At 43.3% G+C, this 14,384-nt stretch overlaps 1 protein-coding gene across 3 annotated transcripts in view; it reads right to left on the bottom strand.

Moving 5' to 3' along the window:
* Positions 1-13,730, bottom strand: part of kif3ca (kinesin family member 3Ca) — a 34,396-nt gene extending 20,666 nt beyond the window's left edge. For 2 of the 3 annotated variants that reach the window (XM_029774850.1, XM_029774937.1), the window contains exon 1: positions 10,477-12,186. In XM_029774850.1, the coding sequence (XP_029630710.1) occupies positions 10,477-11,895 (1,419 nt within the window). In that variant the 5' untranslated portion in view covers positions 11,896-12,186. Of the gene's footprint in view, positions 1-10,476; positions 12,187-13,526 lie in introns of those variants that run through there. The other variant, XM_029775028.1, reaches the window with a different exon arrangement.
* Positions 13,731-14,384: the final 654 nt, after the last annotated feature.

Here is a 14,384-nt window from a genome sequence, read left to right as displayed (position 1 = left end):
GTGTTTCAGCCTGGGGCTGCCTCGATATCGTTCAGCTTTTTCCCGGGCTCTGAGAGCCTATGGGAGCCGTAGGAAGTGTCACGTTACAGCAAAGATCCTCAGTCTTCAATAAACAGAGGCAAGAAGAACAACAACTTGTCAGACAGGCCACTTCCTGCATGGAATTTTCTCAGGTTTTTGCCTGCCATATGAGTTCTGTTATACTCACAGACACCATTTAAACAGTTTTAGAAACTTTAGGGTGTTTTCTATCCAAAGCCAATAATTATATGCATATTCTAGTTACTGGGCAGGAGTAGTAACCAGATTAAATCGGGTACGTTTTTTATCCGGCCGTGTAAATACTGCCCCCTAGCCCTAACAGGTTAATCTAGGAAACTCGACAGAAGACAAAGAACAATTTACTCTCACCACCATAGATAACTCTATTTTAATGGACAGAACCCACTGAACTATGCGGGGTAGACCTCTGGAGGCACCGTTCTAACAGACTCTCCGACATCTACTACAACAACAAAGGACATGGTGATCTCTGGTGGACAACCAGAGACTTCCTGTCGAATTACTCCCCGTAGATGGATTGAGTGTTTTCAACAGAGAGACAGCAAAGACATATACACACCTAAATATGTACATTGCAATTATTTCGAATGAGCGGCTGTTCATGTGCAAAGTATTTGCATTTTTATTTAGTTAGTTAGTAAATAAAAAATTAAGCCAATATGTATATCGCTGATTCATCATTTATGTTCAGGTTCGTGCAGATATCCAAGAATTTTGTGACATTCAGAATGAAAACTGAAGGTAAATAAAAATGAATGAATTGACTGATGTAAGAGATTTTTATTTCTTTAGAGTTTAGCCGGGTGATAGTAACTTGTTAAATAACTTTCCTGTTACTACTTAATTCATTGTTATATGATTAATTGAATCGCGTAATAATTGAACGTGGTATGTAATTATTTTATAAAATAACAGTCAAACACATTAATGGTAGTCAAGACACGACAACTGCCATTCATCGAATAATTACCTACTACGTTTAATTATTACTTGAATAAATGAATCATGTAACAATTAACTCATTAGGAATTTGGGGCACCACAGGAAAAGTTTGTTTAACTTCTTTGGGATAGGGGGTGGTATTTTGACGTCCGGATGAAAAGTGTGCCCAAAGTAAACTGCCTGCTACTCAGGCCCAGAAGCTAGGATATGCATATAATAGATTTGGTAGATTTGGATAGAAAACACTCTAAAGATTCTAAAACTGTTAAAATAATGTCTGTGAGTATAACAGAACTGAAATGGCAGGTGAAACCCCGAGGACAAACCACCCCCCAAAAAAATATTTCATCCTACCACTGATTTCAATGGCTTGCACTTTTATAATAGGGCGAAATCGTGGCCGATTGCAGTTCTTAGGGCTTCCACTAGATGTCAACAGTCTTTAGAAAGAGTTTCAGGCTGGTTTTTGGAAAAATTAGCCATAAATTGCAGTTTTTCTAGGTGGCTCCCATTTTGGCTGTAGTGTTTCCAAGCGTGTGAATGAGAGCGCGTTTTTTGGTATTTTTCTCCAGTAAAGACAATAACGATTCTCCGTCTTAAATGTTATAGTTTATTTGCGTATTAGGGTACCTAAGGTTTGATTATAAACGTTGATTGACTTGTTTGGATAAGTTTATTGGTAACGTTTGGGATTCATTTTGTATGCATTTTGAAGGAGGGAAACCAAAGTGGATTATTGACTGAAGCGCACCAGCTAAACTGAGTTTTATGGATATAAAGAAAGACTTTATCGAACAAAAAGACCATTTGTAATGTAACTGGGACCTTTTGGAGTGCCAACAGAAGAAGATCTTCAAAGGTAAGGCATATCTTATATCGCTATTTCTGACTTTCGTGTCGCAACTCTCTTGTTGAAAATGATTTGTTATGCATTTGTGTGCTGGGCGCTGTCCTCAGATAATCGCATGGTTTGCTTTCGCCGTAAAGCCATTTTGAAATCTGACACGGAGGCTGGATTAACAACAAGTTAAGTTTTATTTTGATGTATTGCACTTGTGTATTGCACTTGGGACGCTAGCGTCCCACTAATCCGCAAGAAGTTAATGAGTTACCATCTCCCGAATTAACTCAAGAATATATAGATATCATACCAGTCACTAATTCATCATTTCCTCATATCAGTCTCATTCTGAATGTCGTAGACCTCGTAAATCTGCACAAACCCGGGTCTCACTGATCATTCCGTACCACACAAATTGATGTGATTATTTATTCACTAACAAGCTAAATGATAACATAAGATTCACACACACACACACACACACACGGTATAGGTTATTGATTGGAAACTTAATATGATGACAACAAGTCCCTAGCGGACCAACACAACATGACACTTGTTACACAAGATGGAGATTTAAAGAGAGAGAGAGAGCGAGAGAAAGAGAAGCAACACTTGGATACATTTGTAAACTACGCTCACAGTAACACTAATACCTTTCCACGAACTGCCGTTCCTTTGGATAAGAAGTAATGTAATGATGTATTTACGTGTTGAAGGTCTTCCTCGTGTATCTCTGTTGGGCCCTCTTCGGATGGCCTTGTTTTTCGTTCTTAGGTGTCTGACCTGCTCATTAGGCAGGATTATTTACACATCTGGCCCGCTCATTAGGCAGGATTATTTACACGTCTGGCCCGCTCATTAGGCAGGATTATTTACACGTCTGACCTGCTCATTAGGCAGGATTATTTACACGTCTGGCCCGCTCATTAGGCAGGATTATTTACACATCCGGCCTGCTCATTAGGCAGGATTATTTATACGTCTGGCCCGCTCATTAGGCAGGATTATTTACACATCCGGCCTGCTCATTAGGCAGGATTATTTACACATCCGGCCTGCTCATTAGGCAGGATTATTTACACATCCGGCCTGCTCATTAGGCAGGATTATTTACACATCCGGCCTGCTCATTAGGCAGGATTATTTACACATCCGGCCTGCTCATTAGGCAGGATTTTTTACACATCCGGCCTGCTCATTAGGCAGGATTATTTACACATCCGGCCTGCTCATTAGGCAGCAGTGCCCACTTTGTCAAAGGCAGGGGAGCAAAATATTATGCTTGTCCATTACCAACCAGCTTCTCCAGGGTGCTGTTGGAGAGACGCATCGCTGCAGTGCTCCACCAACATTCCATTAAAACAAATGATCTAACATAAATCATGTAGCAGATAAAGGATATAGTAGATCTATTCTGTGGCGTTTCTGTAGCCTACAGGCTGGCGATAACATGTAACAATGAGATTTTATTTTATTTTTTACATTATGCAGGTTTCTCAAATCAAATGGCCTAACCTAAATAGCGACCAATCAACAACAACAACAAAATGCGCTGTCACGTTAGCAAACATATCTTAAAAACAGGACAGCTCAAAGTAAAATGGACAATATGGACAATCACAACTGTTGTCTAGGAATTTCACCCCATTGTCATGATAAAGTGGTTTCAAGTTTGTATCGTACATTTTTGACAAGCTGATCATAGCGAAAAATAAAATACTTCTGCATTTCCTGGTGTGTAAACACATTGCAAATAGGCTCACGATAAAGTCAGGTAGTTGATATTCAGAGCTTAAATAGCCAACTTGACTAGTCACATGAATTAGTACTAATGAAGCTAATGCAATGGCCTGCTTTACAAATGGTGGGCCTACCACATGGATGGGCATTCATAAAGTTCCATTTTAGGCAACACTGTACACCTCAGTAAGCACGGATCGATGCCTCCGCCTTTTCTTTGTGCAGTCTGGACCGGCCTTGATTTCCACTTCCACGGATATTGGTTTTTGGTCTGAGCCGGACCAAATCTGAACTTCAAAAAAAAAGAAAATATTACCTTTATTTAACTAGGCAAGTCAGTTAAAAACAAATTCTTATTTACAAAGACGGCCTACCCCTAGGATTAGAAATCCGTGGCTTAAAAACTAAGGTGTCATTGTACGCCGATGATTCATGTTTTCTTTTAAAACCACAATTAGAATCTCTCCACGGCCTCATAGAGGATCTAGATACTTCTGCTATCATCTCTGGATTAAAACCAAATTATGATCAGTGTACTATATTACGTATTGGATCACTAAAAAATACAACTGTTACATTACCGTGTAGTTTACCAATTAAATGGTCTGACGGAGATGTGGACACACTCGGTATACAAATCCCAAAAGAAAGAAATGATCTCACTCCAATAAATGTTTATAGAAAGTTAGCAAAAATAGATAAGATCTTGCTACCATGGAAAGGAAAATACCTGTCTATTTGGGGAAAATCACCCTGATTAACTCTTTAGTCATATCACAGTTTACCTATTTGCTTATGGTTTTGCCTACACCTAGTGACCTGCTTTTTAAATTATATGAACCAAAAATATTCAATTTTATTTGGAACGGCAAGCCAGATAAAATTAAAAGAGCCTATTTATATAACGAATATGAATTCGGAGGGCAGAAATGATTAAATATTAAAGCATTAGACCTCTCAATAAAGGCATCAGTCAAAGTTGCATTTAAATCCAAACTGGTTTTCTAGTAAATTGGTACGTATGTCTCATCCTATGTTCAAGAAGGGCCTTTTCCCCTTTATTCAGATTACACCTGCTCACTTTCGGTTGTTTGAAAAGAGAGTCAGGACACCCTCCATGGGATCTATAGTGACCACAGAGAGTCAGGACACCCTCCATGGGATCTATAGTGACCACAGAGAGTCAGGACACCCTCCATGGGATCTATAGTGACCACAGAGAGTCAGGACACCCTCCATGGGATCTTTAGTGACCACAGAGAGTCAGGACACCCTCCATGGGATCTTTAGTGACCACAGAGAGTCAGGACACCCTCCATGGGATCTTTAGTGACCACAGAGAGTCAGGACACCCTCCATGGGATCTATAGTGACCACAGAGAGTCAGGACACCCTCCATGGGATCTATAGTGACCACAGAGAGTCAGGCCACCCTCCATGGGATCTATAGTGACCACAGAGAGTCAGGACACCCTCCATGGGATCTATAGTGACCACAGAGAGTCAGGCCACCTGTTTAACGTCCCATCTGAAAGATGGCTTCCTACACAGGGCAATGTCCCCAATCACTGCCCTGGGGAGAGTGCCTGCTACTGGCCCTCCAACACAGCTTCCAACAGCAGCTGGTCTGCCATGCAGGGACTGACCAGGACCAACCCTGCTTAGCTTCAGAAGTAAGCCAGCAGTGGGATGCATGGTAGTATGCTACTTGAGTGGACAAGTGACAGCATGGAATTCAAATAAAGAGATGGACAGGTGGAAGAGGAGATGGACAGTTGACAGAGGAGATGGACAGGTGAGAGAGGAGATGCACAGGTGAGAGTTGAGATGGACAGGTGAGAGAGGAGATGGACAGGTGAGAGAGGAGATGGACAGGTGAGAGAGGAGATGCACAGGTGAGAGTGGAGATGGACAGGTCAGAGAGGAGATGGACAGGTGAGAGAGGAGATGGACAGTTGAGGAGATGGACAGGTGACAGTGGAGATGGACAGGTGAGAGTGGAGATGGACAGGTGAGAGTGGAGATGGACAGGTGAGAGAGGAGATGGACAGGCAAGAGTGGAGATGGACAGGCAAGAGTGGAGATGGACAGATGAGAGTGGAGATGGACAGATGAGAGTGGAGATGGACAGGAGAGTAGAGATGGACAGGTGAGTGGAGATGGACAGGTGGGAGTGGAGATGGACAGGTGAGAGAGGAGATGGACAGGTGGGAGTGGAGATGGACAGGTGAGAGTGGAGATGGACAGGCAAGAGTGGAGATGGACAGATGAGAGTGGAGATGGACAGGTGAGAGTGGAGATGGACAGGTGAGAGTGGAGCTGGACAGGCGAGAGTGGAGCTGGACAGGCGAGAGTGGAGATGGACAGGCGAGAGTGGAGATGGACAGGTGAGAGAGGGAGAAAGAGAAAATCTCCAGTTAGGAGAAATGAGTAGCCCTGTGCTACCATCATGAAGACCAGATGCTCTCGGACTACGAGAGAAAACATATGAAGACAGAGCAGCTGGAGAAGCAGTGTTCTCTGGGGTGATCCATGTGGGGGTGCAGAGCTGTTGGCTGGGGTAGGGGTAGCCAGGTGGAAAGCATGGCCTGCCGTAGAAAAATGCTTTTTAAAATTATTGATTATCGTAGATTTATCGGTGGTGACAATGTTTCCTAGCCTCAGTGCAGTGGGCAGCTGGGAAGAGGTGCGCTTATTCTCCATGGACTTTACAGTGTCCCAGAACATTTTGGAATTAGTGCTACAGGATGCAAATTTCTGTTTGAAAAAGCTAGCTTTAGCTTTCCTAACTGCCTGTGTATATTGGTGGTGTGGGGGCTGTGCTTTGGCAAAGTGGGTGGGGTTATATCCTGCCTGTTTGGCCCTGTCCGGGGGTATCATCGGATGGGGCCACAGTGTCTTCTGATCCCTCCTGTCTCAGCCTCCAATATTTATGCTGCAGTAGTTTATGTGTCGGGGGGCTAGGGTCAGTCTGTTACATCTGGAGTATTCTCTTGTCTTATCCGGTGTCCTGTGTGAATTTAAATATGCTCTCTCTAATTCTCTCTTTCTCTCTTTCTTTCTCTCGGAGGACCTGAGCCCTAGGACCATGCCTCGGGACTACCTGGCATGATGACTCCTTGCTGTCCCCAGTCCACCTGGCCATGCTGCTGCTCCAGTTTCAACTGTTCTGCCTGCGGCTACGGAACCCTGACCTGTTCACCGGACGTGCTTGTCGCACCCTCGACAACTACTATGATTATTATTATTTGACCATGCTGGTCATTTATGAACATTTTAACATCTTGACCATGTTCTGTTATAATATCCACCCGGCACAGTCAGAAGAGGACTGGCCACCCCTCATAGCCTGGTTCCTCTCTAGGTTTCTTCCTAGGTTTTTGGCCTTTCTAGGGAGTTTTTCCTAGGGAGTTTTTCCTAGCCACCGTGCTTCTTTCACATGCATTGCTTGCTGTTTGGGGTTTTAGGCTGGGTTTCTGTACAGCACTTTGAGATTTCAGCTGATATACAAAGGGCTATATAAATAAATTTGATTTGATTTTATTTTGATATTGGTTCTTAACTTCCCTGAAAAGTTGCATATCGCGGGGACTATTCGATGCTAATGCAGAACGCCACAGGATGTTTTTGTGCTGGTCGAGGGCAGTCAGGTCTGGAGTGAATCAAGGGCTATATCTGTTCTTGGTTCTACATTTTTTGAATGGGGCATGCTTATTTAAGATGGTGAGGAAAGCACTTTTAAAGAACATCCAGGCATCCTCTATTGACGGGATGAGGTCAATATCCTTCCAGGATACCTGGGCCAGGTCGATTAGAAAGGCCTGCTCTCTGAAGTGTTTTAGGGAGCGTTTGACAGTGATGAGGGGTGGTCGTTTGACCGCGGACCCATTACGGACGCAGGCAATGAGGGAGTGATCGCTGAGATCTTGGTTGAAAACAGCAGAGGTGTCTTTGGAGGGCGAGTTGGTTAGGATAATATCTATGAGGGTGTCCGTGTTTACGGATTTAGGGTTGTACCTGGTGGGTTCCTTGATAATTTGTATGAGATTGAGAGCATCTAGCTTAGATTGTAGGATGGCCGGGGTGTTAAGCATATCCCAGTTTAGGTCACCTAACAGTACGAACTCTGAAGATAGATGGGGGGGCAATTAATTCACATATGGTGTCCAGGGCACAGCTGGGGGCTGAGGGGGGTCTATAGCAAGCGGCAATGGTGAGAGACTTATTTCTGGAAAGGTGGAATGGTCCAGAGATGATCCGGTGTTAAGGTCCAGAGCTTGCGGTAGGAATCCGGAGATGTGGTAGAGAAAAGCAGTCCGATTTGATCTGGGTTGATATCGCGCTGTCCAGACTGGCAGGAATTGACCGAGCTGAGGCTGGCTGGTGTCCGAGTTAATGGTGAAGACCACTAGCAGTGGCTAACTGACTACTAGCTAGTTAACTGGCTAGCCTCTGATGGGGGTATAAAATAGCAGATCCGTACCACATTGGGTGAGGCGGGGTGCTGGAGAGTATATTCAGTCCGTAGATGGAAAGTGAGATTAAAATATATATGAAATATATATGAGAAAAAAAAACGAGGAAAACAATTACTGACACGGGACAAGACAAACACACATCTGACTGCTACGCCATGTTGGATCTAATTAGTGTTAGGTTCAGAACACTGTGTAGTAATTAGGGTTAGGTTCAGAACACTGTGTAGTAATTAGGGTTAGGTTCAGAACACTGTGTAGTAATTAGGGTTAGGTTCAGAACACTGTGTAGTAATTAGGGTTAGGTTCAGAACACTGTGTAGTAATTAGGGTTAGGTTCAGAACACTGTGTAGTAATTAGGGTTAGGTTCAGAACACTGTGTAGTAATTAGGGTTAGGTTCAGAACACTGTGTAGTAATTAGGGTTAGGTTCAGAACACTGTGTAGTAATTAGGGTTAGGTTCAGAACAAACACTGTGTAGTAATTAGTGTTAGGTTCAGAACACTGTGTAGTAATTAGGGTTAGGTTCAGAACACTGTGTAGTAATTAGGGTTAGGTTCAGAACACTGTGTAGTAATTAGGGTTAGGTTCAGAACACTGTGTAGTAATTAGGGTTAGGTTCAGAACACTGTGTAGTAATTAGGGTTAGGTTCAGAACACTGTGTAGTAATTAGGGTTAGGTTCAGAACACTGTGTAGTAATTAGGGTTAGGTTCAGAACAAACACTGTGTAGTAATTAGGGTTAGGTTCAGAACACACACTGTGTAGTAATTAGGGTTAGGTTCAGAACAAACACTGTGTAGTAATCAGGGTTAGGTTCAGAACACTGTGTAGTAATTAGGGTTAGGTTCAGAACAAACACTGTGTAGTAATTAGGGTTAGGTTCAGAACACTGTGTAGTAATTAGGGTTAGGTTCAGAACACTGTGTAGTAATTAGGGTTAGGTTCAGAACACTGTGTAGTAATTAGGGTTAGGTTCAGAACACTGTGTATTAATCAGGGTTAGGTTCAGAACACTGTGTAGTAATTAGTGTTAGGTTCAGAACACTGTGTAGTAATTAGTGTTAGGTTCAGAACAAACACTGTGTAGTAATCAGGGTTAGGTTCAGAACACTGTGTAGTAATTAGGGTTAGGTTCAGAACACTGTGTAGTAATTAGGGTTAGGTTCAGAACAAACACTGTGTAGTAATTAGGGTTAGGTTCAGAACACTGTGTAGTAATTAGGGTTAGGTTCAGAACACTGTGTAGTAATTAGGGTTAGGTTCAGAACACTGTGTAGTAATTAGGGTTAGATTCAGAATAAACACTGTGTAGTAATTAGGGTTAGGTTCAGAACAAACACTGTGTAGTAATTAGGGTTAGGTTCAGAACACTGTGTAGTAATCAGGGTTAGGTTCAGAACAAACACTGTGTAGTAATTAGGGTTAGGTTCAGAACAAACACTGTGTAGTAATCAGGGTTAGGTTCAGAACACTGTGTAGTAATTAGGGTTAGGTTCAGAACACTGTGTAGTAATTAGGGTTAGGTTCAGAACACTGTGTATTAATCAGGGTTAGGTTCAGAACACTGTGTAGTAATTAGTGTTAGGTTCAGAACACTGTGTAGTAATTAGTGTTAGGTTCAGAACAAACACTGTGTAGTAATTAGTGTTAGGTTCAGAACAAACACTGTGTAGTAATCAGGGTTAGGTTCAGAACACTGTGTAGTAATTAGGGTTAGGTTCAGAACACTGTGTAGTAATTAGGGTTAGGTTCAGAACAAACACTGTGAAGTAATTAGGGTTAGGTTCAGAACACTGTGTAGTAATTAGGGTTAGGTTCAGAACACACACTGTGTAGTAATTAGGGTTAGGTTCAGAACACTGTGTAGTAATTAGGGTTAGGTTCAGAACACTGTGTAGTAATTAGTGTTAGGTTCAGAACAAACACTGTGTAGTAATTAGGGTTAGGTTCAGAACAAACACTGTGTAGTAATTAGGGTTAGGTTCAGAACAAACACTGTGTAGTAATTAGTGTTAGGTTCAGAACACACACTGTGTAGTAATTAGGGTTAGGTTCAGAACACACACTGTGTAGTAATTAGGGTTAGGTTCAGAACACACACTGTGTAGTAATTAGTGTTAGGTTCAGAACACTGTGTAGTAATTAGGGTTAGGTTCAGAACAAACACTGTGTAGTAATTAGTGTTAGGTTCAGAACACACACTGTGTAGTAATTAGGGTTAGGTTCAGAACACTGTGTATTAATCAGGGTTAGGTTCAGAACACTGTGTAGTAATTAGGGTGTAGTGGGGAGTGTTGTAGTGATAGACCTAATCTCCAGATCATCAGATTAACCACCAGCCTTAAATCTGACACACTGGGATTACGCTGACTCAACACTGTGTGTGTGTGTGTGTGTGTACACGGTACCTTGTACTTGGCAGTCAGCTGCTCGGTGGCGTCCCGCTCCTTCCTCAGATCTCCCATCATCCTCTCCTTCTCTCCTAGAAGCCTCTGCTTCTCCTCAGCCAATAGTGATCCGTCTTCTCTGATGGCTTCCTTCTCCTCTTCCAGCCTCTCCTCCTGCAGCGTCCTCTCCTTCTCCACCTCCTCCTCTCCCTCCTCATCCCCCTCTCCGTCCCAGCCCTCCTCTCCATCCTCCTTCCTGTGTTTGCCCCTCCCTTCCCTGTGGCTGAGCTGTGCACGGAGCCGTGCGATCTCCTTCTGGAACTCTCTGAGCAGGGCGTCTTTAGGGTCTTCGTTAACTCTTGGCTTGTTCTGGATGTTTTTAGCTCTGTTAGCGTAGCGTAGCGTGGTGAGGGTCTCCTCATAGTGTTGGGGGGCGGGGCCTAGCGTAGCCACCATCACCGTCTTGGCGTTCCCTCCCAGGGAATCCTGTAATAACCGGGTCAGTTTAGAGTCCCGGTAAGGAACGTGTGCGCTACGCCCGTCTGCCAGGGCTGAGATCACGTTGCCTAGCGCCGACAGAGACAGGTTGATCTTGGCAGCTTCTTTCAGGCGTTCTCCGTGGACGCCCGTCTTGGCCTGCCGCTCGCTGCCCGCCAGGTCAACCAGGTTGAGCCGGCCGACCCTGATGTGCTGCCGTCCGTCCGGCCCCGGCAGGGAACACTCCACCGTGATGAGGAACAGGGTGTGGGAACGGGAAGAGTGTTCGTTCATGTCTGTCGCTCCCACCGAGCGCACCTGGTTCCCTACGTTCATCAGCTCCTGTATCTCCTTCACGCTTTTACACACGCACGACGTCAGGTCACGCACATACACGCCGCTCTCCGGGCTTTCTCTCAGCTCCAGGGTGCGGTGGGAGTGAGTGTGCACGTTGGGGACATGAGGGGCGTGCACGTTGGGATCCAGAAGATCCCTGATCTCCTCTCGGTAGATCTCCAGGTAAGAGGCTCTGACCAGGTACTGGCGGTCGGCGGCGGAGCGGGAGATCTGGGTGAAGACGTGTTCGAAGGCGTTGGGGATGACGCCCCGCCTCTCTGGCTCTAGCCACACCCCCTGCATGGTGTAGGTCTTCCCGGTACCCGTCTGGCCGTAGGCGAAGATGGTTCCGTTAAACCCGTCTAGGACGGAATCGATCAGCGGCCGCACCGTCTCATCATAAAGGTCGCGCTGTTTAGACGAGGGGTCGTACACAGAGTCGAACGTAAACGTCTTACGCGGCTCGCCGGGCGGACCACGAGGGTTCCGTAAGACCACCTGACCCAGACGCATGTCCATTTCTACGATCCCGCCCACTCCACCAGCCGCTGCCGCCTCCTCTTTCCGGTTTAACGGGCGACAGCGGATTACTACCTTGACCGTCTCACTACTCTTCACCTTCGACATCAGGACTATGAGTTATTATCTATTACTATCAGGACTATGAGTTATTATCTATTACTATCAGGACTATGAGTTATTATCTATTACTATCAGGACTATGAGTTATTATCTATTACTTTCAGGACTATGAGTTATTATATTACTATCAGGACTATGAGTTATTATCTATTACTATCAGGACTATGAGTTATTATCTATTACTATCAGGACTATGAGTTATTATCTATTACTATCAGGACTATGAGTTATTATCTATTACTATCAGGACTATGAGTTATTATATATTACTATCAGGACTATGAGTTATTATCTATTACTATCAGGACTATGAGTTATTATCTATTACTATCAGGACTATGAGTTATTATCTATTACTATCAGGACTATGAGTTATTATCTATTACTATCAGGACTATGAGTTATTATCTATTACTTTCAGGACTATGAGTTATTATATTACTATCAGGACTATGAGTTATTATCTATTACTATCAGGACTATGAGTTATTATCTATTACTTTCAGGACTATGAGTTATTATATTACTATCAGGACTATGAGTTATTATATATTACTATCAGGACTATGAGTTATTATCTATTACTATCAGGACTATGAGTTATTATCTATTACTATCAGGACTATGAGTTATTATCTATTACTTTCAGGACTATGAGTTATTATATTACTATCAGGACTATGAGTTATTATCTATTACTATCAGGACTATGAGTTATTATCTATTACTATCAGGACTATGAGTTATTATCTATTACTTTCAGGACTATGAGTTATTATATTACTATCAGGACTATGAGTTATTATCTATTACTATCAGGACTATGAGTTATTATATTACTATATATTATAGATTAATATCTACAATTATATCATATCTTTCTCCTTACTGGATGCTGTTTCCTGTGAATTGATCAGGCATTGATCTGACTGGGATATCTGATCTGTTATTGTATGCCTTCTGATACTGCCTTCAATAGAATGGTGCCAAATGGTGCAAATTAAACAAATTCATAGGCCTCGAGCAGTTACTATGTTCTTATCATATTATTACTAATGAACTGACTGGTTATTTCTGTAGTCCAACAGTAAAATAAAGTGATCCACTATTACAGTAATGCTACAATAATTCAGTAGGCCTATATGACTATAGTAACAGCAAGGCTATAATCTAACAATGGGCCTTATTCAAGTCCTTCCTTGTTACAGACCTAGTGGGGTAAATGAACCTGTATACAAAAAGGCCTAACCTTAATTTAGCCTTTTTACCAATAACATTACATTAGCCAGTTAATTAATCATATTAATAATATTTATAATCGTAACCTGTCGCTGGTCTCTCAGTTAAAACACATTTATTTATGTATTTTCTAAAATTCTCTATGTCTGTTTTCAACTAGAATCTCTCTGGCATCCAGGCCTTCTCATATCGATTATTATATAATAATTTTTAGATGTTATACTCTCATTTTTAATTCTATCCATCCGTGTGTTTCTCACCGGCAACAGTAATGATTTAATCCACAGAATGGATCGCGTTACCCGGTGGTATTAGCTCCGTAATCAGCCTAGCTGTCGCTCAGTACAGAGATAAATAGCCTAATTACGACCTCTCACCGCGCCTGGGCGACGGTTCCGTTGCGGTGCCGGTGCATTCTGTCTGTCCGTAGGGGGTTCAATCCGTAACAAAGCAAGCTCCGCCTTCACACGTCCCGGTAAATCAAAACACTCTTCAACGGATTTACCATAATCCTTCTTCCTCATGTCTGGAGCTGCAGAGCGGAGATACTGTGTGTGCTACTGAGAGCCTGCTTCTGGGATGAACGAGAACACACACACACACACACACACACACACACACACACACACACACACACACACACACACACACACACACACACACACACACACACACACACACCCCACATCACTGCAGAAGGCAACAAGGGGACCATGGGAAATTGAGTTCTTCCCTATAATAGTCTGTTAACATTATTATCATAGATCCATGTTACACCCATTCATGTAAAAATCAATAATAATTCACATTCTTCTCTCCCACTCATCTAATACCCTATTGTACAGTAGCTAAGCTCCACCCCTCCCTCTCCTCTAATACCCTATTGTACAGTAGCTAAGCTCCACCCCTCCATCTCCTCCAATACCCTATTGTACAGTAGCTAAGCTCCACCCCTCCCGCTCCTCTAATACCCTATTGTACAGTAGCTAAGCTCCACCCCTCCGTCTCCTCCAATACCCTATTGTACAGTAGCTAAGCTCCACCCCTGCCCGCTCCTCCAAGACCCTATTGTACAATAGCTAAGCTCCACCCCTCCGTCTCCTCCAATACCCTATTGTACAGTAGCTAAGCTCCACCCCTCCCGCTCCTCCAAGACCCTATTGTACAGTAGCTAAGCTCCACCCCTCCCTCTCCTCCAATACCCTATTGTACAGTAGCTAAGCTCCACCCCTCCC

This window comes from Salmo trutta, chromosome 1, assembly GCF_901001165.1.
Source record: "Salmo trutta chromosome 1, fSalTru1.1, whole genome shotgun sequence".
NCBI classification, from domain to species: Eukaryota; Metazoa; Chordata; class Actinopteri; order Salmoniformes; family Salmonidae; genus Salmo; species Salmo trutta.
This window is presented reverse-complemented; position numbering and strand designations above follow the sequence as displayed.